Source organism: Anas platyrhynchos, chromosome 17, assembly GCF_047663525.1.
Source record: "Anas platyrhynchos isolate ZD024472 breed Pekin duck chromosome 17, IASCAAS_PekinDuck_T2T, whole genome shotgun sequence".
Lineage (NCBI taxonomy): Eukaryota > Metazoa > Chordata > Aves > Anseriformes > Anatidae > Anas > Anas platyrhynchos.
The window spans coordinates 1,220,925-1,243,474 of NC_092603.1; the positions used below are offsets into that span (position 1 = coordinate 1,220,925).

The following is a 22,550-nucleotide window of genomic DNA, read 5'->3' on the forward strand; positions in this document are numbered from 1 at the left end:
AACCCCTGTGCAGCGTTGAAGTCTCTGAGCACCAGGAGCTGCACAAATCCCATTAAAACCCCCCCCGTGCAATTTTTCCTCCCGTCCCATGTTTTGGGCACAAAAACCACGGAAGGAGGCGCTGGGTTGGGTTTTTTTTTTGTGTTTTTTTTTTTTTTTTCTTTTGCACAGCAACTTTTATTTCCCCACTAAACAGAGTAAACAGGGCAAAGAGACGTAACAGCATCGCGAGGGGGGGGCACACGAGGGTGGGCAGGGTGTAAGCACGCGCGAGGTCACACCTAAAAAACGAGCCTTCCCCCCCCTTCCCCACCCCGCAGCCAAAATCCCCCAAACTGAGCCCAAAAGGAGACTCCGGGTTGGCAGCACGCCCACGGCTCTCCCAGCTTTTGGGGTGGCACCCAGCACCCCCAGCTCGCCCTGCCTCGGCCCTACAAACCTCAGCAATGGGAAGGGGGAGAAGATCGGGGGGTTTTTGCTCTCTAGTGGCAGCAAAAGACAGGCTGGGCCCCTTCCCAAGGAAGGGAAAAGCGAGGACAAAGGGGGAAAAAACTGCTAAAAAGGTGACCTGCAGAGGAACGGTGTCAGAAATCGGGGTTTGGGTACGGTACCTTTCCTCCTCACACAGGTTTTCTAGCCCTCGAGAGCTTTTCGGGGTGCACGAAGCAGGCGGCTTTGCTACGGGGCTGAAGGCAGGAAAGCGAAAAACCCCAAAGGAAAGCGAAAACCCCAAACGGGGCTCTTCTCCCTGGTTTGCCACGGGGGCAGCCAGCTTAAAACAAGGAGAAGGGGAAAGGGTTGCTTATAGGGCAGGCCAGAGCGTGAGGAAAGAGGAGAAAATAACCTCAGAGAGGGGCTCCTGAAGCAGCCGGGTTTGTCCACCCTCAACGGTTGATGCCCCCAGAAAACCTTTTTCGGGGTAAAAGCGACCCAAACGGTTTTTATTTTTTTCAAAATGCAACGAGAAAAAAAAAAACAAAAAGAGGAAACTCCCCCCCTAAAGCTGAACTAGGAAACACGAACGAGTTTTGGGGGCTTTTTGTCTGAAAGCAAGGGGGGAAAAAAAAGGGAAGGGGATCGGGGAACTACTTGCAGGTCACCTCGGGGAGGGAGGGAAGGAAAAAGAAAGAAATCAGACGGGTCAATTGCAAAGGGAGAGCGAGGAGCCCACATAGAAGAGCCAGAAGAAAGGGAAAATCTTTTCGGTGAAAGCGGCGGTGAAGGTGAAGATGGGAGCCATGTTATCGGCGTTGTAAAACGCCACCCAGCCGCCTTCGTAGTCCAGGTACACCCCGATCTTCCTGGGCCTCTCGCACAGGGACAGGGGCGTCTCCGGGGAGGTGAAAGCCTGGTACTGATCCCAATTTTTCCCCTTCCAGTTCAACCCCACCGCCCAAATCCCTTCCTCGGGCGCGAAGTCGATTTTTTCCTTCCTCCGCACCGACTCGCGGGCAGCCCCCAGCACCCAGCTCTCCCCGTCGCCCACCTCCACCTCCCAGTAATGCCTCCCAGCCACGAAACCCTCGGCCGCCAGCACGCAGAAGGAATAATCGAATCTTTTGGGGTTGGCGGGGAGCTCCTGGGGGGCACTCCGGAGCCTCACGCTCCTCTTGTCCTCCGACAGCACCAGGTAGGGGTTGGCCGTGTCCGGATCCAGAGAGAGATCGCCTGGAAAGAGATGAGGAGGTGAGGATCTGTGAGAAAAAAAAACACTTTCCACCCTAAATTTGGATTTCTGGCCCCAACCAGACGAGGCCAGCAGCAGGGATGGCACCAGCAACGAGTTTTAAGCCCAAAAAGCCACGTGGGAGCAAAAGTCAGGCCCCACTCTGTAATTAAAACAGAAATTTGGGTGTGCCAGCCTGCAAGCCTGAAGGCTGTCCCCAAAATATAAATTCTGGGGCAAAAATGGTGTTTTTAGTCAGTGCCACGTGCCAGAGAGGAAGGAGAATAAATATCCTCGGGTTTAAGGGCTGCTCTTGCCCTCCAGAGGCCCGGGAGGAGCAGAGGCTGCTCAATTTTTGGGTTTTTCCTTCCCCTGCCACCACAAAACCAGGCAGGGAAACTGCAGCTTCACCCCTGAACCAAACGCCGAGGATTCAAAGTCCACCTCGGAGCAAAATCAACCCCCCACGAGCCGTGCCAAAGGTCTCTGTAGAGCAGAGCAGCTCAACGCTCCTCTTAACCCTGCAGTTTCCTACTAAAATTTGGAATTTGGGCCTCTTCTGGGCTCTTCCAGCAGCTGGATTATTTTTTTTGCCTCTTTTTTGGCAGCACCAGTGACTTTTTTCTTCTCCTGACCTCTCAAAGGCCTTACCTCAAAAGATTTTTCCCCCTGAAAAGCTCAAACTGAGGTCAGAGCTGCAAAAATAAAGGTCAGACTGCCCCGTGAAAAAGCCAAACTGCTCACCTGTATCATTCTCCAACTCAAACCGAAGGTTTTCTGCAGGAAAAGAAAGAAATTTCGGTTCATTTACGCATGGGGAATCCCCAGGGACTACCTACAAGTAGATGTCCTTGTTCCCTGCCTCGTGGGAAGCCACCAAACACGACTCTGTGAACCCAAAATGAGCTTTTCCAAGCAAAAACCCAAAGGAAATGTGATTTTCAAGCGAAAAGAACTTCTACTTTTCAAGGAAAAGCTCCTCAAACAATAAAAGCTCTCCCCCAAAGGGAGAAACAAACGAGAGCACAGCCCTGGTTCTCTTTTAGGAGAAATTAAGCACAAGGGAAACGCTTTTAAAGGTTTTTTTTTTTCCCAGTGCTCACCCTTGAACTCCAGCAGGACCTCTTTCAGCACCGCGCTCTTCTGGGAGAAGCTCTTCAGTTTCTTCTCCAGCTCGGCAAAGCCGGCCTCCGGCTTGCAAAACATCCAGCTCTCAAAGCTGGGGAGGAAAAAAAAGCAGCGTTAGGAGCCCTCTGGAAAAAGAAAGCTCTTCCCAGTTAAACCAGCAAGGGCCCAGTTCGCTCACCTGCTTCCAGCCGTGGTGACAACCTGGAGAGAGGAAAAAAAAGCCTCAGTCAGTCCCACAAGCTCCAAAATCCACCCCAAAATCATTCCCTTCCCCTCAGGGGTCAGCTCCCCGTTGGTGTTTCAAGGGCAGGGAGCAGAGGGACTCACAATAAAGGCAAAATTTGTGTTTTTCACCCCCCTTTTCCTTTTTAGGGTGAGAATCCACAAATCCACAAATCTTAAAAATTAAGAAAAAAATCACAATTGCCATCGAGCTGCCAAGATTAAGATTCAGAATGAATTGATGATGAATTGAGAGAGAAATAGAGAGAAATGGGAGATTTATTCTGATATTTTTTAGTCCTTGGCCCCAAAAGGGGCCAAAACCAACCTAGAAATTCTATGATTCTGTGTGAAAAAAGATTTGTGAGGGTCAATTTTATCCCCACAGCTGCGGGGAGTTTTGGGAAGGGGCAGAAGAAGAGCAGCTCTGCAGGAAGCCAGGAAAACCCTGCATTAATCAGAGTTAATTAAGGGTCCCAAGCCCAAACTGCTCCCCAGCAGAGCACGTCGGCACCCCACGGTCTCTGTTACGGGGTTTTTTACCCCAAGGGTGCCAGAGGAGAGCTTTTTGGGGTTTTACACCCTGCTACACCATAACCTCCGGGTTGGGAGGATGCGTTTTAAGTTTCTCACCTGCCCGGACTGGTTCCCGGGGCCGTTTTCTCCTCCCTGTTCCCCCAACAATTTATCGAGCTGGGCGATCTCCTCGGAGAGCCTGGAGACGCTCTCATCTCTCCTCTTGACAATGTCTCTGTCTAATTCCTCCAGGCGGGACAGCAGGAGCTGCTCCTTCTCCTCCAGGAAACCTCGCAGCTCCTTGCACTCGGCCACGATCTTCTGCCTCTCCACTTCTGTCTGCTTCTAAAAAGCCCGGGAGAGGGAAAATTTTGTGAGAGAGGCGGCCCCCGGGGGGGAACGGGGAAGGTTTTGGGAAGTTCCTCGCCCCCCCAAGCACTCACCAGCAAATCTTCGCTCTGCCTCTCCCTCTCGGCTTTGGCTTCTTCACGTCCTTTCCGCAGGGAGCTCAGATGTTCCTGCGGCACCTCCTGGAAGGAGGAAGAGATCTGAGGAGAATTTAGGGGGGATTAGGAACACGGAGGAAAGAGATAGGAAGGAATTCCCTCCAGTCCTGCTGCCACAAGGGGCTAAATTTCCTCAAACAGGACTTTTTTTTGCAGCTAAAGAAAGCATTAACCCAAATTGGGGTGAAACCAGCTCTGCACCACGTCCTCCCTCTCTCACCTTATCCTCATCCTTTTATTTTGGGCATACCAAAAAAAAAACAAAACTAAAAAGCGGCTCGAGCAGCTCAGAGCCAGGTAAAGCAGGAAGAAGAAAGAGAAACGAGCACGGGGTGGGGGAAAACAAACCAGCTTTTAGCTCCCTGTGAAGGCAAACCACTAACCCACGAAAAAAACCCTTCTGCAGGGATCAGCTTTCACCTCCCGGCCCCACCGGGGTCTCGGGGGGGGGCGGTTCTGGCCACCACATTAAGTTCGTTAACGGCTTATTGCAAAGCAAACCGCAGCGCCCGGCTTCGTTGAAGTCACTTGACCCCCCGACGAAGCAGCTCCTAGCAACGCCGAATAAAAAGCAGCAGGGAGAACGCCCCGGCGGGGCTTTTCGGGGAAAGAAAACCCGAAAAAAGGGGTTTTGCTACGAGCTGGGAGGTGAGGGAGGGCACGAATGCGGGCTCGCTGCCTGGCACCGCGTGGAAACGCACGATCGAGGTGCGAGATTAAAGGAAAGGGCAGAAAAACAGGGCGCAGGCTGCAAGCTGCGCCTGATGGGAAACCATTTTTTTTTTTTAAAAAAAAAAGCACAAAGGCAGATTAACGAGGCAAAAAAACAGGGCAGCGCTCGACGGCGGAGCTGCCTGGAGATGTCGCCGTGCTAAAAAAGGACAAGATCCCAAATTTGGGGTGAGCGACGGCGGCTCAAGCTCCAGCTCCCCACTAAAAAAAAAAAAACAGGGTGAAAATTAAAAAGCCCCTGCGCTGGTCTGAAAAAAAACAGTAAAAAAAATGGGAATTGAAGAATTAACGGGTGGTTTTAATGCTCGGTGGTGCAAGATCTCCCCGGTGCCACCCTCCCTTCCTCCTCCTCCAGCTGCTGCTGCGCAGTGAGCGCCCGCTGCCCGGCCGGCATCTTGCTTTTCTCCTCCCCGACCGAGAAACCCCCAAATCTCTCGTTATTCTCCCCAAAAAGCCCCCTCAGGGCAAGGAGGAGGGCGTCCCTTTCTCCACTGCACAGATCCGGCTCCTGCGTCACGTCCCCCAACTGCCCTGGGCTGTTTTTTTTTTTTATTTGCAGGGAAAAAAGCTTCTCCTACGGGATTCCTGCTGCATTTTTTTGCCCCAAATCACGCTGAATACTGAAAAAAAATCCTATTCCCATCCCAAAGAGGGCAGCTGCATGCTTACTCCGGGGGGATTTCTGCTCGGGGACGTGGCAGGTGAGGATTTGGGGTGGCCCGGTGTTATTTTGCACACTCACCCCCGCACAAAGGCGACCCCGTGCCACTCGATCTCCGTGTTATTTAGCACGGGAGGCAAAACCAGCCGGCCCCACGGCAGCTCAGTCCCTCCCAGTATCCTCCCAGTTAAACCCAGCGCCATTTTGAATGGGGGACGCTCCCCCTGACCGGATCCTACTGCACGAGGTCAGCCCTCACCCCGAGATTTCCCCCATCCTGGGGGGTGTTTAGGGACCCTACTGCTCCCCATATCCTGCCCCACCACATAGGGCAGCACCTACCTTGGAAAGGGGTCCCCATATAAGCCCCCAAAGCCCTGTAGGGGACCCCATTAAGCATGGGGGGCAGCCCCAGAGCACTGCACCCCATAGAGATGTGAGTTGGGGGTTCCATATCCCCTATAAAAGCTTCTTAATGTGTTTAAAATTTGGGGACGGGGTCACTTTTACACCCTGCTGTGTGCATAGAGGGGGTCCCATGGGATTTAGGGTGCACGGCTCCACGTGGGGTGCCCATATAGCACCCCCACATTTAACAGAGGTGCTTCCCTTTCAAAAAACAATGATCCTTATTGTGTTTCCCAACCCTCAACAAACCCAAATTGACCAAAAATGGGGTTTATTGTATTTCCTGACCCATAACAAACCCAAATTCTCCAAAAATGGGGTTTAGTGTATTTCCCAACCCATAACAAACCCAAATTCACCAAAAATGGGGTCCCCACCGCACCCTATTTATATTAAGGAAGGGGAGGGGGGGGCTCCTCTACCGAGCCCCCCACTGCACCCTCACCCCCAGGAGACCCCAAACACCCCCCGGGGGCTGCTCCCCAAACGGGTTATGGGGTGGGGGGGGGGCTCACCTCGGCGGCGTGTGCCGCCTCCTCGGCGGGCAGCACGGTGTGGGTGCGGTGCTCCCTGGAAAGGTGGCAAACCACGCAGACGGCCCGGCGGTCCTGCACGCAGAAAAGCCTCAAGGGTTCCCCGTGCCGGGGACACCGCGGAGGCCCCGGGGGACCCGGCGGAGCGGCGGCGGGCAGAGGCGGAGATGGGGCCGGAGGCCCCGGGGGAGGCTCGGCGGGGCCGGGGGGCAGCCCCAGCTGGCGGACGATGTGGACGATGTTGCCGAGGGAGCGGTTGGGGCGGAAAAGCCGCTGCGGCACCGGTTCCCGGCACTGCGGGCAGCAGAGGCGCCTCGCCGAGTCCTCCCAGCACTGGGTGACGCAGGCCCGGCAGAAGTTGTGGCCGCACTCGGCCACCAGCACCGGGTCGGTGAAGTACTCCAGGCACACCGGGCACGTCAGCTCGTCCTGCAGGCTGCGGGCGGCGCTGCAGGGAGCCGGCGGCACGGCGGGGGGAGCGGGCGGCGCCTCCATGTCGGAACCTTCCCCCTTTTTTTTTTCCCCCCCCCCCGGCCTCCTCGAGCAGCGCAGCGCTCCCGAGCTCCGCACCCCTCCGCGCCGCCGCCCCGACTGGCGGCCGGAGGGGGCGGGGCCGCGCATGCGTGCGGCGAGGGGGCGGGGCCGCGCATGCGCGGTGCGCGGGGGGAGCGGGCGGGAGGGAGAGTGCGCATGCGCGGAGAGGGAAAGGGGGCGGGGCTTAGAGGGGTAGAGGGGGGCGGGGCCGTGAGGGGGGCGGGGTTTGGTGTCTATAGGGTCGGGGGGGGGAGGACCCCCTATGGAAGGGAATTTGGGAAAGATTTGGGGTTGTTTAAAGGGTGCTGGAGCTTTGTAGGGTGGTGGGAGGGGGGAGCACGCCTCTGACCCTATAGGGTGCTGGGGGGGGGGTCTTAGTGCCTATAGGGGCTATAGGAGCCCTGCACATCCCCCCAAGCACCTTAGTGCCTATAGGGTCTATAGAATCCAAGCAAACACACAGAACCTTAGTGTCTATAGGGTCTATAGGAACCATGCATATCCCCCCCAAGCACCATAGGGTCTATAGAATCCATGCACACACACAGCACCTTAGTGTCTATAGGGGCTATAGAAGCCATACACATCCCCCCCACCTAGCACTTTAATGTCTATAGGGTCTATAAAAGCCCTGCACATCCCCCCCCCAGCACCTTAGTGCCTATAGGGTCTATAGGAACCATGCATATCCCCCCCAAGCACCATAGGGTCTATAGAATCCATGCACACACACATCACCTTAGTGTCTATAGGGTCTATAAAAGCCCTGCACATCCCCCTACCCAGCACCTTAGTGCCTATAGGATCTATAGGAGCCCTGCACATCCCCCCCCCAGCACCTTAGTGCCTATAGGGTCTATAAAAGCCCTGCACATCCCCCTACCCAGCACCTCAGTGTCTATAGGGTCTATAGAAGCCCTGCACATCCCCCCCCCCCCAGCACCTTAGTGCCTATAGGGTCTATAGAAGCCCTGCACATTCCCCCCCAAGCACCATAGGGTCTACAGAATCCATGCACACACACATCACCTTAATATCTATAGGGTCTATAGAATCCATGCACACAAACACAGAGCACCCTATAGACACTAAGGTGCTGGGGGGTGGGTGTGCATGGCTTCTTATCGGGTGCTGGGGGGATCCTATATGGTATGGGGAGAGGGGAATGCCTCTGTCCCTATAGGGTGCTGAGGATGTGTGCCTTAGCGTCTATAGGATCTATAGGAGACATGCACACACACACATCTTGGTGTTTATAGTGTTGCATAATGCTGCAACAATCCCAAAGCTCCACAATCCCAAAATGCTCCGTTCACTCCCTGAAAACACGCCTCAAATACACGTTGATCCGCATCTTAACCCGTCCCTGCGAAACAGCTGCTATTAAGTCACGCATTAATAATCACAATCATCGTCTCCCTGTCTCAACTTCCAACTACAAAGTGACTTTTTTGGGGCTGGATGCTGGCAATCTGCTATTTTTAAATTATTCTTAATGTTTGGGGTTCTTTGCTGAGAGTGTCACCACAGGGCACGTGAGGCCGGAGCTGTCCCCCTCTGCTGCCGTCACATTCTTCCATTTTTCTTGATTTTTCCCCTCGGCTGGCACCACAGGAAGTGCCGGAGGGAAAACACGTTTTTGGGGATGGAAAATTAAAGGAGGTTAATTGGCTCTGACGCCAGCAAGGTCCCGGTTTTGGGGTGCCTATGGCGCAGAGAAGCATCCCGGGGTATTGAGGTGGGTGCTTGAAACCTGCCCCAACCACCCCGGTGACATTTAATTTCAAACGCATCTTCTCAGATGTAATTAAGCCTTAATACCATAAGCCATTTGCATGTCCTGCCTTGGCTTTTTGTCATTTTTAAACCAGCTTTTATTTATAACAAGAGGAGACACCATGTCCAGCGAGGAGAGGTTGGAGCCACGCTGGGTCACAGCTGTCCTGTTTCACCTCAAAAATAAGCATTTTAGGGAAATTTGACACTGGGTTTGCACTCCTGTCACCTAGCAGCCAGGTTTCCTGTGCAAATTATTAAAAATTTCAAAGTAGAAGCTGGAGAAGCATGAGACAGATGGAGGATTTAATACCAGGATTTCCCTGCCTTTCTTTACATTTTCCTCACTGTCTCTGGTGAAATTTGCTCTGAGGAGGAAGTAGGTGTGGGAGAGGCTACTTGCTGGCGGTGGTTTGGATGGGGTGGGCTAGAATTTGGGGTGAAAAACTGCAAATTTGGGGCCTGCGTGTTGGGATCTCCTCAGGGAGGAGGTGCCCGCTTCCAAAATGGCGGCGCCGTGCCCGCTTCCAAAATGGCGGCCGCGTGCCCTGCTTCAAAATGGCCGCCTTGCCCTCAGGCAGGGCAAGAGGAGAAGATGGCTGCGCCCCCCCACCCCCCCCTAAAGGGCCGTCGGGGCAAGTAGGGCAAGATGGCAGCTTCCTCCCTTTTTGTTTGAGGAAAGCCTTGCTCAAGATGGCCCCCTGGGGCGGGGGAATGAGACCTTGGTGTTCATCTTGGGTGAGGGCAGCCATTGCTACGGTGATGGGTCCTTTGAGGATGCACCCCCCAAAACAAACAAATAAAAAAACCAAACAAAACGACACGTATGGGGCCATTTTGCAGCTTCTGCAAGCCCCTAAATCCAAATATGTTTCTTCAACACATAAGAACTGTGCTCCTTGCCAGCAGGACATGCATGCAGCTGTCCCCATTGACAGATCCCCCCCCTTTCTCTGCAGAAACAGCCCTTGGAAAGAATTGGGACAGCTGCTGCCCCGTTCCCTCACTCCAGACTTGCTCAAGTGTCCCACGATACCTCCCCCCATTTCCAAATTTAGGATATTTGCCCTCAAAGTGGTCCCTAACAGATTTATCATCCATAAATTCAGGGGGTCCTGCTTTGTGCTGGCAGAGGCCTGCAGTGAGGAGCTCCGCTGTGAACCACAGCCATCCATGAGGAAATGTCACTGTGGGACCCCAAATTTCTCATATTTTCTATAATTTTGGGAAGAACACCTCACTGTTTCTCCTCAAACCATGCTGGCCACATCGTGGGGGTGAAAGTGGCAGCCAGCCAAAGAACTGCTCTGATTTTGCTGGTGACATTGTGCATCCAGATGTGTTGTTATTTTGGGGAGGTTTTGCAAGGGAAACTGTGTATCCACGTGATTTTTTTTTTTATTATTATTATTTATTTTGCTCTTTTTTTTTTTTATTTTCTCCCAAAGGATTTTTTTAAATTTCTATTTCCGCCCGTGCCATAGACATAGCCACCAGAGGGCCCTGGCAATTGTGCAAAGCTCTTTACCCTTCTCTCTCTCTCTTTTTTTTTTTTTTTTAATTCCTTCCTTCCTTCCTTCCCCCCCTTTTTTTTTTTAACTCTCTTATTGCCCAGGATATCAGAGGGGCTGGGCTTGCGGCCACCGCTCCCTGTGGCCCTTGCACCCCAGGGAGGGACACCCAGCCCCCTGCCCCTCTGTGCTGTGTTTTGGGGACAGAAGAGGGATTTTTTTTCAAGGCAGGGTGGGGGGCAGAGAGTGGGGCACCTCCAGGTTTTGTCGCCAGCACCTCCCGAGCCGGAGACCACAGGTAACGGGGAGGCTTGGTCTTTGGATGCGGATAGGGAGTGTAAAATGGCTCCTTTTCCATCCCCCTTTCCTTCTCCCCTCCGTCCTTCCTTTCTTCTCCCCTCCCAGCCCATCCACCTCGCCACCAGCACACTCAACTCAGCCCGCCAGATGCTCTCCATCCTTGTTAAAAAAAAAAGCAAAAAAAAAAAGCTCTTCCCATTGTCTTTCTGGAGGTGCTGGCGTCCCTCCGTCCTTCCCCCTTGTTTTGTTAGCACGGGTGGGATTCATTTTGTCTTGTTCGGGTGCCTTTGAGTGCTGAAAGTGCTGACCCCCCCATCCCCTTTTGTTTTATTTTTTTTTTAGCAGGATGGAAAAACCACCCGGGAAAATAAAATGAAGCAGGATGAGCTGCCAGGGAAAAAAAAAAAAAATGTAGGAGGGATCCGCGGTGTGCGCCTGAAATCGCCCTTTTATTCCTGACATCAGTAAGTCGGGTACAGCCTGCCCCAAACCTTTCTTTCTGTCCCCCCCGTCAGTCCTCCCTTCTCCATCCTCTGCTGGAAAATAGAAATAAAGCGGGATCCGAAATGCTCCTCGCAGAGGAGGATGAGCAAAAGGAGGGAGGAGTGGGAGCAATTTGTTTTTTTAAATGATTTTGCAGCAGAGAGCGCCAAACCTGGTTCCTCTGCTTGGGAAAAGTCACATTTTCCCCCCAGAATTGTTAGAAATGGTGCTGAGCACCCGAAATTTGTGTTTCCTCAGGGCACGGTAGAGAAATATCTGTAATTCATCCTTTTTTGCAGGGGTGGGGAGCAATTGCTGTGTGTTTTGGGGGGGCCAAAAATGAAAAGTTTGGGACAGGAATCTTGATGAAGGTGAAGGAACCCGTGGAGGAGCACTCAGGATTTCAGGATTTGGTACAGTAGGAATTAGCTTTGATATGATTTGAGTGAAAAATCACCCAAAAACTGCTGTGAAAGTGTGTGGACTGGGAAGTGTGCACGGAGCATGGCTTGGACCTGTTCCACCTACTAGAAAGCAAACTCTTGCATCCAGTAATTCAGCCGCTCGGATTTAAGTGCTTCTAACCTAATTGTCTGCTACCCTCGGAAAAATATCTGCATCTATATTAAAAATAAAAAAATAAAAGGATTTGGCTGAGTTATTGAGCGTAGAGTCTGCTCGTGCAGTAAAAAAAATGAATTTCTGGTGATGAGTGATGCTATCCGTGATGTATCAGTTTGTTTTAGGGTGAGGGTGTTGTCTGCAGGTTACTGAAATATGGAATGTTAATGGAATATGGGGTTTATTTTTATTTTTATTTTATTTTTATATTTTTTTTAAGAATTATGCTGAGAGATCTGGGAAAATAAGCGGTGGATTAAGGGATAGAGGCTTATCAGCCCCCAGTTTTGTGATGCGGTGAGGGCTCAGCCTTTCTATCAGCCAGCAGAGAATCCACAGGTTAATAAAACGGGGGGTTTTGCATGAAAATCCTTGGGGTTGGGTTGTTGCTGATGGGGGTGTCACGTCCTTATCGTAGGGGGGGTCTCGAGAGGCCGGCCATGGAGCCCTACGTGCTGCTGGACCCGCGACAGCGAGCGCTGTATCGCGACGTGATGCAGGAGAGCTACGAGACGCTGATGGCGCTGGGTGAGGAGACCCCAAAATAATGGAGAAAATTTGGGGATGGGACAAATATCCGAATATGGGGACAGGATTTGGGTCACTGGATCCTCTCATCTTCATGCAAGGGGCTGGGGGGCTCCTGAGGAGGGCTGCTGATCCATGTTTCTCCTTTTTTTTTTCCAGAATTCCCCGTTTCCAAGCCCGACTTGCTGTCCCGCCTGGCCCACGAGGATGAACCAACAGCCCTGGATCTCCACGTCCCCAAGGACGCCCCGTCTGGAGGTGAGCCCCCGCATAGCGCCGTGGTCGTGGCACAAAAAAAAATGGGGTTGGCTCCTGCTGGTGGCTTTCCCCCACCTGTGGACATCTCCCCAAAATTGAAAAAGATGCTGGGAAGGCCCGAGTGCAATGCCAGGGGGATGTCCTGGCCGAAATGGAAATGCCAAAGCCCCTCTGCAGTCAGCTGAGGGGAATTTTGGGGTGGTCCAGAGAGAAATGGGGGTGCGGTGGAGGTGATGGTGATTTAATTATTGCGTTTGTGCTGGTGGCAGGGGGGTGGGATGGGGATCGGCTCCCATGGGGATGCTTCCCCTAGAGGTGAAGCTGGAGGAAAACGTGAAATAAAACGTGAAATAAACGTGAAATTTCACGTTTTCCTGGAGGAAAACGTGAAATAAAACGAGGAGGAATCCCCCCCTGCCCTCCGTTTCATCTCCCCAGCCCCGGCAGAGACAAAATCTGCCTGGGTCGCGTCTCTTTTTTTTTCCCTGTGCCCCACAGAGGACGGAGCACGAGCGGAGCAGGAACCCCCCCGAGAAGAAACTGCCGAGAAAGAGCCCGAAGCCTCAAAACCCACGGGTGAGGAGCATCCCTTGAGCCCCGCCGAGGTGAAGGCGGGCAGGAGCGGGGAAGCCCCGCCGCAGCGAGCCCCCCAGCCCGGCACCACGTGCGGCGAGTGCGGCAAGAGCTTCAGCCACAAATCGGCCCTGGTGAAACACCAAAAAATCCACAGCGGCGACCGGCCCCACGAGTGCCCCGACTGCGGCAAGGGCTTCATCCAACGCTCCGACCTCACCATCCACCAGCGGGTCCACACGGGCGAGCGGCCCTACGCCTGCCCCGATTGCGGCCGCCGCTTCAGCGTCAGCTCCTCGCTCCTCACCCACCAGCGCACCCACGCTCCCGGCGGCCAAAAACCCAACCGCTGCCCCCAGTGCGGCCGCAGCTTCGCCGACCCGGGGGCTCTCGACCGGCATCAGAAGAGCCACTTGGGGGGGAAACCCTACGAGTGCGGGGTGTGCGGCAAAGCCTTCGCCTGGAGCTCCCACCTCGAGCGCCACCGGCGCATCCACACGGGGGAAAAGCCCTTCCAGTGCGCCCAGTGCGGGCGAGCCTTCGCTTGGAGCTCCCACCTCGACCGCCACATGCGCACCCACGCCGCCGCCGCCTCCGAGGAGGAGGAGGAGGAGGGTGAGGAAGAGGAGGAGGATGAAGAACCCCCGCCGCCGCCCCCCCAGAAATGCGCCGACTGCGGCAAGCGCCTCAACCACCAGACGGACCCGCAGCGCTTCAAGCACAAGGGCACCCAGACATCACCGGTGGGGGACGACCCCCTCAGCAGCCCCCCGCGGCCCTACCGCTGCGAGCAGTGCGGCAAAAGCTTCGGCCACAGCTCCAACCTCCTCAAACACCAGCGCGTCCACACGGGCGAGCGGCCCTACCCCTGCCCCGATTGCCAACGCTGCTTCCGTTGGGGCTCGGCTTTGGCCAAACACCGGCGCACCCACGCCCGGCAGCAACCGGTTGCCAAAAGATGCGCCGAGGAAAGCGGCGCCGGGGGAAAACCCTACCCGTGCGGGGCTTGCGGGAAGAGTTTCGGCTGGGTCTCGCACCTGGAGCGCCACCGGCGCATCCACACCGGGGAGAAACCCTTCCGCTGCGGGGAATGCGGGCGAGCTTTCGCCGTCAGCTCCCACCTGGAGCGGCACCGGCGGGTGCACACGGGCGAGCGGCCCTACCGCTGCGGCGACTGCGGCAAGAGCTTCGCCGTCAGCTCCACTTTGCTTGCCCACCGCCGCACCCACGTCGCCCAAGCGGGCCGGCCCCACGCTTGTCCCGAGTGCGGCAAAGGGTTCAGCACCCCGCTGAGCTTGGAGAGGCACCGGCGGCTCCACCGCGGCGAAAAACCCTACCAGTGCGGCGTCTGCGGCAAGGGTTTCGCCTGGAGCTCCCACTTCGACCGGCACCGGCTCACCCACACGGGCGAGAAGCCTTTTTCCTGCGCCCACTGCGGCAAACGCTTCGGCCGCAGCTCGCACCGCAACCGGCACCAGCGGGCTCACGGCGTGGGGGGGGGGCCCGAAAAGCGCCACGGCTGCCCCCAGTGCGGTAAAACCTTCGGCCTCGCCGCCGCCCTGGCGGCTCACCAACGACTGCACGTCGCCGCCACCGCCGGCAGCGGGCTCTCCTTGCTGCCGCCCTCCTGGTGGGATGGAGAGAAGCCGGGGGGCACGCCGACACCCCCCGAGCTCTGGGCGGAGGAGACCGGCTCCGTTTTCCAGCAGCACCCAGTGCCTTCCTCCTCCTCGTCCTCCTCTTCCTCCTCCACGGTCCCTAAAGGCTGGGCTGCCAAAGCTCTCGTGCCCCCCAGCGTGGCGTGGAGACCCGGGGAGGGGGACGCCCTACAAAGCGATGCCGCGGCCCCCCAAGGGCCTTGGGCGTCCCTGCCGCCCCCCAGCTCCTGAGATGGGGGCAGAATTTGGGGTTGGGGGTGGGGGACAGAGCCACCCCCTGCTTTTTGGGATGCTCCAGAGCTGGGGTGGGGTCCCCCATCCTCTGGAAGGGGGTGTAAAGGGGATGTTTGGGAGCTGGGGGGGGGTCCAGGACACCCTGGGGTGTGTTTGGGGGGGTTAGGATGGAATGAGGGGGATGAAGTGGGGAGAGGGGGCACACAGAGGGAGAATGGGGTGAGGGGGGGATTTGGGGAGGGCTGGCTGATCACCCTATAGCCCTTTCCATCCTCTGTTTTGGGGGGGTTTGGGTGCACGGGAGGGGATCAGCAGCAAAAATAAACAGGGTTCACTGCGGGGATCCCCTGCCACGGGGGGATTTTGGGGAGAAACGGCTCGGGAAAGAGAAAAAGGGACCGGCCCCAACTGCCCCAAATATGCTTGGGTCACACCGGAGCCGGTTTGGGATGCACCGGGGGGCTCGGGCAGGGATGGAAAGGCAGGCTTAGCAGGTAATAAAATAAAGGGTAGTTCACCAAAAAAACCCTCTCCGTGTGTCTCGATGTCTTTTATCCCCGGAGCACGATTTCCCCAGCAAGCCCAGCTCCTAACTGGGGGATTTTTCCCAGTAGGATCCAACCCTAACCACATCCCACAGGCTCCACGTGCTTTAAAACCCCTCCACACATTTCCCACTGGGGGCAGCGATGGGATTTGGGGTTAGCAATGGGATTTGGGGTTGTGGTGCAAGGAGAGCCAGGCACAGCTGGCTGTAGGGCATGGGCTTTACATTTTTCCCCTCTTTCCCCCCAAAAAATCTCCCTCCCCGCTTGCTGCACCCTCAAGGTCTGGTTTATCCCCACGGTTTCCCCGTCTCCAGCCCCAAAAAGCAGACCCGAGATGGAGCAGGCACAGATAACCACGTATTTTGGCACAAGGACAGCCCCAGCAACCCGCGTCGACCCTTCCCAATGCAATAGGGCACCGTGCGTCCCCCGGGAAGGGGTTTCATGTCCCCAGAAATGTCCCTTTTTTGAGTCCCCAGTACCAAGGGTGCACACAACGTTCCCCCAACGCTTCTAGGAGACATCAGGAGGAGAAACCCCGATGAAAGAGGGTGATGAAAAAGTGTCCCTTGCTGTCCTTTGCCTCGTCCCCATCCCAAAGTTTCATTTCGGGGTCCTTCATTGCTCCTCTCCGCTGCAGTCCCCGGGCGGATTCGCCAACCCCACGGCGCAGCAGGGCGCAGCGAGGGGCTTTCCCCCCACCGGCTGGGTCCTTGAGGAATGGGAGAAATCCACTTTGGGGAGGTGGCTGCGGCGGTGCTTGGTGAGGTGGGAGCTCTGGCTGAAGGCTTCGCCGCACTCGGGGCACTCGTAGGGTTTTTCCCCGGTGTGGACGCGGCGGTGGCGCTCCAGGTGGGACGCCCAGGCGAAACCCTTGCCGCACTCCCCGCACGTGTAGCTCTTCTGCGCCGCGTGGCCCCGCTGGTGGGCGAGGAAAGGGGGGGCCTCCCCGAAACGCTTCCCGCACTCCCCGCATTTATAGGGCCGGTCGGGGGAGTGGGTTTTACGGTGCTGGAGGAGGTGGGCTTTTTGGGCGAAGCGCTCGCCGCAGCTGCCGCAGGGGAAGGGGCGCTCGCCCGTGTGCACCCGCCGGTGCCGCTCCAAGTGGGATGCCCAAACGAAACCCTTCCCGCAGTCGCCGCAGCGGTGGGCGCGCTCTCGCCGGTGACCCCGTTGGTGCCTTGCCAGGGCCGGCCCCGCACGGAAAAGCTTGCCGCAATCCCCGCAGCGCAAAGCTTTTTTCCCCAAATGGGTGCGGCGGTGGCGGGCCAGGTCGGAGCTCTGGCCAAAAGTCTTGCCGCACGCCGGGCACCGGTGGGGCCGCTCGCCCGTGTGGCTACGGCGATGCTTGGCCAAGTGGGAACCTTGGGTGAAAGCTTCGCCGCACTCGGGGCACCCAAAGGGTTTTTCCCCGGTGTGGACGCGGCGGTGGCGGGCGAGGTGGGAAGCCCAAACGAAGCCTTTGCCGCAGTCGCCGCATTTGTGGGGTTTTTCGGCCGCGTGGCCCCGGCCGTGCGCCGCCAGCTCGGCCGCCCCGGCGAAACGCTTGCCGCACTCGCCGCATTTATGGGGCCGGTCGCTGGCGTGGGTGCGGCGGTGCTGGAGGAGGTGGGAGCTTTGGCTGTAGGTCTCGCCGCATTCGGGGCAGCCGAAAGGCCGCTCGCCCGTGTGCACCCGCCGGTGCCGCTCCAAGTGCGAAGCCCACGGGAAGCTTTTCCCGCAGTCGGCACAGCCGTAGGGTCGCTCCCGTGCCGAGCCCTTGCCGCTTGCACCCCCCCGGAGGGGTTTGGCGCAGTCTAATTTGGGGGCCGGGGTGGTTTTGGGGAGTTTGGTGAGGCCGTGGGGTACGGCTTTGTCGGGCCGTTTGGTTTTCCTCCGGTTGGAGCCCAAAGTTTTGGCCCTCTCCGGGCTGCGGGACGGGCGCGCTTCGAGCTCCTCGGGGATCTGCTCGGCGGCGCCTTCCTCCGCGGCTTTTTCGCTCACCAGCCCCTGAGCTGCTGAGGAGATTGGGGAGGAAAAAGGAAAAAAAAAGGGGAGAGCGTGGCTTCAACTGGAGCAAGGGGGGGCATTTAAATAAATGGAGCAGGTTTCCCCTATAAATTTGGTGTCCCGAAGGGGAAAAAGAGAGGAGGAAGGAATTGGGGACATGGATACGCATGAGTACCCCACGAGCTCTTTTCCAATTAATTAACATGCAGAAACCCATATTTTTTTTCCAATTAATTAACATGCAGAAACCCATAATTTTTTATTTTAAAAGAGGAAAATATTAAGGAAAACACCGGGGTTTTGGGGAACCCCCCCTTGAAACCCTCCTGGATTCCTCCCTCCCCGTTCCCGTCCCGCTTCCTTGCCCTTTGGGGAAGGGGGAAATAAAAATAGGGCGGGGTGAAAAGGGATTGGGGTGCTCGAGGAGAAAAAGAGGGGATCGGGATGGGGGTGGGGGGGTTGTTTTTACCAAGGGACATCAGCGTTTCGTAGCTCTCCTGCATCACGTCCCGGTACAGCGCCTTCTGCCGCGGGTCCAGCATCACCCAGGGCTCCATGGCACGGGGGGGGGACACGGGAACAAAGATTTGTGCCGCCCCTCCTCGCTCACAGCCCCTTAAAACCTCCTGCGGGGAAGAGAAATCCCTAAAACGGGGGGAAATCCCCCCAGAAACGCTTCTCACTTGGGGTTTTGATGCTTTTCCCGGGCTGAATTTGGGGTTTTCTCTCTCCCTCTCGCAGCGCACGCAGGGTCCCCCCCCGCATAGGATTAAACCCCCCCCAGGGGGGCAGGAGGGTCCCCACTGCCTCGACAGGGATTTGGGGGAAGAAATGATGAAATCGGAGCTTCTGCAGACGGCTGCAAAGGGGGCAAAGGAGGTTTGGGGGGGCAGAGTTCTCCCCATAATAATCCCGTGTCCCTCCCCATAATAAAACTTCGCCCTCGAAATCTTCCCCCCTAAAAATATTCCCCCCCCACCCCCCACCCCATTTTCCCACCAAACCACATCCCACACCCTCTGCCTTCCTCCCCCCACCATCCCAGTTCCCCCAGTCCCCATCCCACTGGGAATCGGCCCTCCCGGACTGACAGCACCCTAGGGGGGGGTGTCCAGATCCCATTAACTGCCCCCCCCACCATCCTCTCCCCCAAAAATTCCGCTCCCCCCAGCGGACACCCCCAAGGGCCACGTCCTGCAACCTCCGACCCCTTTCCACCCCGTTACCTGTGAGCTCTGCCCTTCACCGGGGGGAAACTTCCCCCCCCCTACACCGCCACCCCAGTGCTTTTTAGGGTGTTTTTGGGGTGCGTGGACCCCCCCGACAGCGGGGCACAATGGAGGCGATGCCGGGCATGGCTTTGCTCCGGAAGCCCAAGCCGGTATCCGGCAGAAAGGAGACGCCAAGAAAAAGCTCAGATCTTACCCAGAGCCCTCTAGAGGTAACCCAAACCCGGCCCCCCCCCCCCCCCATACACATCCCACTGTCCCCAAATACCCGGGGGGGGTCACACACGGGGCCTGCTCCGTCCCCTCCTTTCCCCAAATATCTCCGATGCGTTTTTTGGGGGACCCCCGGCTCCTCAGCCCAGCCAAAATCCCAGCTCCTGGGATCTTGAGGGTTTTTTTTTGGGGGGGGTTGCAAGTTTGGGGTGCAGCGGGGGAATGGGGTGAGACGGGACAGGAGGGACACGGGGGGTGGCGGTTGCTCTGCTGGTGTTGCTGGTGGCAAGAAATTGGGGTTTTCGCCTAGAAATGGGGACCCAAATTGGGGGGGGGGGTGATAAAATTGTTAAGGGATGGGATTTAGGAAAGGAAAAGCTGCTTTCCCCCTCCCCCCCATCATCTTTTGGGGTCTGTAAGAGGAAGGATAAAATGGGGAAGGGGCTCAGGGTGAACTGGGGTGGACTGGGGGGGCAACTGGGATTTTAAAGGGTATGGGGGGGTACAGTTTAGCTATGGGGTCCCAGCATATGGGACACGTGCCACATATTGATGGGGGGCACCACAGGTCCCATTGCATGCCATATGGCCCAGGACCCCCCCAAAAAGGGGGAAGCACCCCCAAAAATTGGCTTATGGGGGGGGAATGGGGGTGAGATATGGAGCTGGGTGGCATCCTAGGGATTATGGGGACACCAACCCCATTGTCACCCCGAGGAGATCAGGGCTCGGGGGGGGACACCAGACCCCCCATTTTCATCAGCTGGTAGGCAAAAACAACTTGTTTCCCCCCCCAAAAAAATATTTAAATTATTATTTTAAAATTATTCTTATTTTTTGGCAATTTAACCCCTCCCTGGGTGGGAAAGCAGCGATTTTCCTTTTAATTTCCTTCCCCCAGGGCTTGGGGCTGGGGGATTATCCTAAATCCTGCCCCCCCCAAATGCACAGGCATTTAACCCCTTCCTCCCCGGGGCCGGTTGCTGCAACCTCCCCCCTCTTCCCCCCTCCCCATCCCTCCTCAGCAGTGGATGGATGATCCCAAGGGGTCCAAGCCCTGGTTTTGGGGAGTTTCACATTTAGGGTCTTTGGGATTTGTCTGGGGAATGTGTTTAAGGGGCTCCAGACACTGGCTTCGGCTCTACCCCTGTCCCAGCTCCTAAAACCTCTGCAAAATCACCCCAAACCCAGAAGCCCAGCCCTAAATAAAGAGAATCGGGGGCAAAAAAACTCATTTATCTCCCCAAATCACTAAATAAATGTAATTTTAGGATGTCAGGAGCAATCACCCTGCTTCCAGATGTCCCCAGTGGGCCTCCGAGCCCCTGACCAGACATTTGCTGTGGTCTCAGCTCCCACCAGAGCCTTTTTGGGGCATTTTTTGGCCTCCCACCAGCATCACGGTGGGCAGCTACACATCATCCTACATTTCTAGGATGCTGGAGATGCTCCCTTTTGGAAACCAACCCCAAATACCCCACGTTGGCATCACGGGGCGCTAGGCCCGGTGGCCATCCCTACAGGAACCAAGAAGGCGAGAAAAGCTCCGAGTTTATTTTTTGTTATCATTTTTATTTCTCCTTCACTTTTTTTCTTCTTCTTCTTTCCCCCGGGGCTTAAAACGAGGGAGAAGAGGCAAAACATGGTGGTGAGAGGCGTCCCTCATGGCGTGCTGCGGGGCACGAGGGAGGGAAACCTCCCCCCTCTTCGCCTCACCACCTTCTCGGCGGCGGCCCTCAGCTCCGTGGTGCCGATGAAGGACCCTCGGCGCTGCTTCCTCCAACGATCTGCCTCGCTCACCAGCCCCTCGCTGAAGTTGTCCATGAAGGAGTTCATCAACTTCTTCGCCCTGACCGACATGCGCCCGGCTACCGGTGGCACGAGGCCTGCAGGCCCGGAGAGCCACCTCCAGTTGGATTTCTTCTTCAACTGGGAATTGAGTCCCTTTGGGACTGGTTTCCAGCTCCCCGACCTTCTCTGCTTAATGGGAGGCTTCATCTGCTGGGCTTTCTGCTTCCTCCTCCTCCTCCTCCTCTTTCTTGGGGGCTGCCCTCGTTGCTTGGTGGCTGCGGCCATGGGGTGTCCTTCGGCCTCGGTGGTCCCGGCTGCTGGGGGGTCCCAGAGCTTTTTTAGGGGTGGGTACAGGCAAATGAGGGCTCGACACCACAGTTGGCTGGGCGAGACAGGGCTTCTGTGACATGATGCATAATTTGCATAAAGATCTGAGCCAGAAAATCCCACAATTTGGGCAAAGAAAATACAGAATTATATGAAAACACACAGATATATGTAAAATACATATAGTACATATGCATTTACATGGCTTAATCCCAAGAAAAGTCCTAAATACTTCCCCTCTGGACCCACTTGCTTTATTTGAAGGTTAATTCTCGAGGATGAGGAGGGGGAGGAAGGCTCCCAGCGGTGTCAGGATGGCCGAGTGGTCTAAGGCGCCAGACTCAAGGCTCTGCTTTCCCTCCCTGGGGTTTTCTGGTCTCCGAATGGAGGCGTGGGTTCAAATCCCACTTCTGACACACCTTTTCCTTTGCCACCTCAACCCTTTTCGACCCCTCCCGCGCGCGGATTAGGGAAAAACGCCGATTTTCCCCCTTTTTTTTGGTGCTAAAACTCGCTGCTGCTCCCGTTCCTGCGCCCAGCCCTTTGCACCCACGCGTGGGCGGAGGCCACGAGTGGGTCACGGCGAGGAAATAGGGAGGGAAACGCTGCTTTTGGGGGGGTCCTGGCTGCCGGGGGGGACAAACGCGACCCCCCCGGCCGTGGGCTGGGGTCCCCCCGCGATGGGGTCCCGCGTGGGGCCGCGCCGGAGCCGTGCTTTTAACGCTTCCCTGGTGGTCTAGTGGTTAGGATTCGGCGCTCTCACCGCCGCGGCCCGGGTTCGATTCCCGGTCAGGGAAACTCCTTTTCCCCCCACCTAAAATTACTTTTTTTTTTTTTTTTTTTTCTGGTAACAACCACAATCTTTTTATTTTATTTTATTTTATTTTATTTTATTTTATTTTATTTTATTTTATTTTATTTTATTTTATTTTATTTTATTTTATTTTATTTTATTTTATTTTATTTCATTTCGTTTCATTTCGTTTCATTTATTTTATTTATTTCATTTTATTTCATTTCATTTTATTTCATTTTATTTTAATTTTATTTATTTTATTTTATTTATTTCATTTAGTTTCATTTTATTTTATTTATTTTATTTTTTTCATTTCATTTCATTTCATTTTTCCTCAAATTCAACCCTAGAAGCACACACTCACGCTCTCACATTCACCATCTAAAACCATCATGACCCCGCTGATTTTTCTTTCTAAGAATCACTGCTTTAATTGCCATGTCTAATATCCCGACGAGGGCAGGGCCGGGCTGTCACCACCGCTATCCTGGGGCAGTTTAGGGTGTTGTGACATTTTCCCTGAACATTCAGGGATTCAAATCATCGCAATTTATAGAGTCAGGTGCATGTAAGCATCACCTTGCAGTAATGAGGATGGAAACTTTAGGGAAGTGGTGGAGTCACCATCCCTGGGGGGCTTTAAAAGATATTTAGATGTAGAGTTTAGTGATATGGTTTAGTGGAGGACTTGTTAGTGTTAGGTCAGAGGTTGGACTCGATAATCTTGAGGTCTCTTCTGACCTAAAAATTCTCTGATTGTATGAAACATTTATTTTTCTCATATAACACCTACAGACTCAAGTAATGAG

The 22,550-nt window shown here is 55.4% G+C and overlaps 3 protein-coding genes and 2 non-coding genes across 13 annotated transcripts; 3 read left to right on the top strand and 2 right to left on the bottom strand.

Annotated features, from left to right (window-relative positions):
• Positions 1–126: 126 nt before the first annotated feature.
• Positions 127–6,970, bottom strand: LOC119712990 (E3 ubiquitin-protein ligase TRIM7). 2 transcript variants are annotated; one of them, XM_038187833.2, is made up of 7 exons: positions 6,355–6,970; positions 3,976–4,062; positions 3,650–3,877; positions 2,973–2,995; positions 2,770–2,885; positions 2,411–2,443; positions 127–1,668 (listed from the first exon to the last, which is right to left on the bottom strand). In XM_038187833.2, exons 1-7 carry the CDS (start codon positions 6,865–6,867, stop codon positions 1,142–1,144), a joined length of 1,527 nt encoding a protein of 508 aa, XP_038043761.1. In that variant the 5' UTR covers positions 6,868–6,970; the 3' UTR covers positions 127–1,141. The 2 variants fall into 2 exon arrangements, with proteins under 2 accessions (XP_038043761.1, XP_038043760.1); XM_038187832.2 differs by having other exon boundaries at positions 3,976–4,080.
• A 3,279-nt stretch (positions 6,971–10,249) lies between these two features.
• LOC101790522 (uncharacterized) lies at positions 10,250–14,989 on the top strand. 5 transcript variants are annotated; one of them, XM_072024816.1, is made up of 5 exons: positions 10,250–10,491; positions 10,836–10,966; positions 12,016–12,125; positions 12,285–12,383; positions 12,882–14,989. In XM_072024816.1, exons 3-5 carry the CDS (start codon positions 12,038–12,040, stop codon positions 14,843–14,845), a joined length of 2,151 nt encoding a protein of 716 aa, XP_071880917.1. In that variant the 5' UTR covers positions 10,250–10,491; positions 10,836–10,966; positions 12,016–12,037; the 3' UTR covers positions 14,846–14,989. The 5 variants fall into 5 exon arrangements, with proteins under 5 accessions (XP_071880917.1, XP_071880918.1, XP_027326225.3 ...); XM_072024817.1 differs by having other exon boundaries at positions 10,839–10,966; XM_027470424.3 differs by having other exon boundaries at positions 10,836–10,957; positions 12,882–14,988.
• A 744-nt stretch (positions 14,990–15,733) lies between these two features.
• LOC101792441 (uncharacterized) lies at positions 15,734–21,029 on the bottom strand. Of its 4 annotated transcripts, none has more exons than XM_072024826.1 (3): positions 20,494–21,029; positions 17,855–17,946; positions 15,734–17,390 (listed from the first exon to the last, which is right to left on the bottom strand). In XM_072024826.1, the coding sequence occupies exons 1-3, from the start codon at positions 20,901–20,903 to the stop codon at positions 16,015–16,017; spliced, it is 1,878 nt and encodes a 625-aa protein (XP_071880927.1). In that variant the 5' UTR covers positions 20,904–21,029; the 3' UTR covers positions 15,734–16,014. The 4 variants fall into 4 exon arrangements, with proteins under 4 accessions (XP_071880927.1, XP_071880926.1, XP_071880925.1 ...); XM_072024825.1 differs by lacking the exon at positions 20,494–21,029 and adding an exon at positions 18,612–18,791 and having other exon boundaries at positions 15,734–17,393; positions 17,855–18,011; XM_072024824.1 differs by lacking the exon at positions 20,494–21,029 and adding an exon at positions 18,612–18,758 and having other exon boundaries at positions 15,734–17,393; positions 17,855–18,030.
• Positions 21,030–21,253: 224 nt separating this feature from the next.
• On the top strand, positions 21,254–21,361 carry TRNAL-CAA (transfer RNA leucine (anticodon CAA)). The gene is made up of 2 exons: positions 21,254–21,291; positions 21,316–21,361. It is a non-coding gene; the product is annotated as a tRNA-Leu (tRNA).
• Positions 21,362–21,670: 309 nt separating this feature from the next.
• TRNAE-CUC (transfer RNA glutamic acid (anticodon CUC)) lies at positions 21,671–21,742 on the top strand. The gene has a single exon. It is a non-coding gene; the product is annotated as a tRNA-Glu (tRNA).
• Positions 21,743–22,550: the final 808 nt, after the last annotated feature.

What these genes read in the sequence shown, in the direction of transcription:
- LOC119712990 (XM_038187832.2), bottom strand. Translation starts at nt 6,867, where the DNA reads ATGGAGGCGCCGCCCGCTCCCCCCGCCGTGCCGCCGGCTCCCTGCAGC. An exon ending in GTCACCACGGCTGGAAGCAG is followed by an intron (nt 2,886 to 2,972) that starts GTGAGCGAACTG and finishes TTTCCTCCCCAG; the next exon opens with CTTTGAGAGCTGGATGTTTT. An exon ending in GGTCCTGCTGGAGTTCAAGG is followed by an intron (nt 2,444 to 2,769) that starts GTGAGCACTGGG and finishes CTTTTCCTGCAG; the next exon opens with AAAACCTTCGGTTTGAGTTG.
- LOC101790522 (XM_072024816.1), top strand. Translation starts at nt 12,038, where the DNA reads ATGGAGCCCTACGTGCTGCTGGACCCGCGACAGCGAGCGCTGTATCGC. An exon ending in CGAGACGCTGATGGCGCTGG is followed by an intron (nt 12,126 to 12,284) that starts GTGAGGAGACCC and finishes TTTTTTTTCCAG; the next exon opens with AATTCCCCGTTTCCAAGCCC. An exon ending in CAAGGACGCCCCGTCTGGAG is followed by an intron (nt 12,384 to 12,881) that starts GTGAGCCCCCGC and finishes TGTGCCCCACAG; the next exon opens with AGGACGGAGCACGAGCGGAG.
- LOC101792441 (XM_072024826.1), bottom strand. Translation starts at nt 20,903, where the DNA reads ATGGCCGCAGCCACCAAGCAACGAGGGCAGCCCCCAAGAAAGAGGAGG. An exon ending in CTCGTGCCCCGCAGCACGCC is followed by an intron (nt 17,947 to 20,493) that starts ATGAGGGACGCC and finishes GTCCCCCCCCCG; the next exon opens with TGCCATGGAGCCCTGGGTGA. An exon ending in CGAAACGCTGATGTCCCTTG is followed by an intron (nt 17,391 to 17,854) that starts GTAAAAACAACC and finishes TCTCCTCAGCAG; the next exon opens with CTCAGGGGCTGGTGAGCGAA.